Source organism: Gekko japonicus, unplaced genomic scaffold (assembly GCF_001447785.1).
Source record: "Gekko japonicus isolate JY-2015 unplaced genomic scaffold, Gekko_japonicus_V1.1 scaffold4376, whole genome shotgun sequence".
NCBI lineage: Eukaryota > Metazoa > Chordata > Lepidosauria > Squamata > Gekkonidae > Gekko > Gekko japonicus.
In genome coordinates, this window is record NW_015168795.1 from 31,089 (window position 1) to 32,509 (window position 1,421).

Here is a 1,421-nt window from a genome sequence, read left to right on the forward strand (position 1 = left end):
TTCCTTCCTTCCTTCCTTCCTTCCTTCCTTCCTTCCTTCCTTCCTTCCTTCCTTCTTCTCCCCCCCCTTCCTGTACTTTATTTGTACATGAAGCACATTGCACAACCCCCACCCCACCCCGGTCTCTTCTCCCAAGGGAAGACAAATACAAAGACCGCATTCCCTCTGAAAATTTTAGTTCTGCAGAGATGCGGGGCACACGTAACCACAATCCCTCGGGCTGGGGTGCTTTTTTGCTGGGACGCAGCCCTCCAAACCCGACGACGCCCAAGCTTCATTCCTAAGAGAACACCCAACAGGTGATGCGAGGAGGATGTTAGGGGGATCTTTCCGGGATGGTGTGGGTTTTCCCCTGAGATTAGGGGCCATCACCGAGAAAGCCCCACTCTCCGCCTTCCTTGTTGGGAGCTCTGTCATCGGGGGGACACCACCCCGGCCCCCTCTGGAGCCCTCCAGGTGCCCCCTCACCCTGAAGAGAACATTAACCAGTGCTCTGACACACCAACTTTGCATCTCCTCCCTCAAGCGCATGCGCAGCCCTCACCCGTATGTAGGGACCTGTGGCTTGCCAGGTTCCCCTTGTATCGGAAAGCAGAGTTGCAGAAATGGCATTTGTAAGGCTTTTCCTCAGAGGGGGGTTGGGCCGGGACGCTCCCTCCTTCTTCCTCCTCCTCCTCCTCCTCCTCGTCCTGGTACCCTGAAAGAGAAGCGGGCCTGTTGGCTCGAGGCTGGGGGGAGTGATCAATGCAAGGTCAAAGTGAAATGTCTCCCTCCCGGCCCTGACAAACTGAATTTCTAAAACGTTCTGAAATGCCTGTCCGAGCATCGTAAATCCACTGCATGGGCACAGACTGCCTTCCCCCAAGCCCCTGCTGTATAGAAATAGCCCCCAGTTACTCAGGGAGGGAAGGAGGTACTCTGTACATGCCCCAGAGCGCTCATTTTTAAGGGGCTTCTTGATATGTTTTCAGGCCACCAAAAAGAGGACTTTGACCTCTAATATGCTCCTTTCCTTAGACGGAATTTGTATGTATTTATTTACTTACTTATTTATTTAATCTCAGAGTTAGAATCATAGGACTGGAAGGGACCTCCATGGTAGCATCTAGTCCAGTGATGGCGAACCTTTTAGAGACCGAGTGCCAAAACTGCGATCCAAAACCCACTTATTTATCGCAAAGTGCCAACACAACAATTTAACCTGAATACTGAGGTTTTACTTTAGAAAAAACAATCCATACATTAACTTAAGATGATCCAAACAAAGTAAGGAAAGCAATCCCAAATGCTTTCATTGACTTAATATTATTTGGCAGAGAATTCCACACTTCAATGACGGTCTAGGCCTGGCTGGGGCGATGGCACGCATGCCCGCAGAGAGGGCTCTGAGTCCCACCTCTGGCACCCGTGCCATAGGTTCG

At 51.2% G+C, this 1,421-nt stretch overlaps 1 protein-coding gene across 1 annotated transcript in view; it reads right to left on the reverse strand.

The window, feature by feature from the left end:
- Positions 1-1,421, reverse strand: part of BCL6B (B-cell CLL/lymphoma 6, member B) — a 17,294-nt gene that overhangs the window by 4,119 nt on the left and 11,754 nt on the right. The window contains exon 6 of the mRNA XM_015415703.1: positions 545-697. Coding sequence (XP_015271189.1) covers positions 545-697 — 153 coding nt within the window. The remainder of the gene's footprint in view (positions 1-544; positions 698-1,421) is intronic.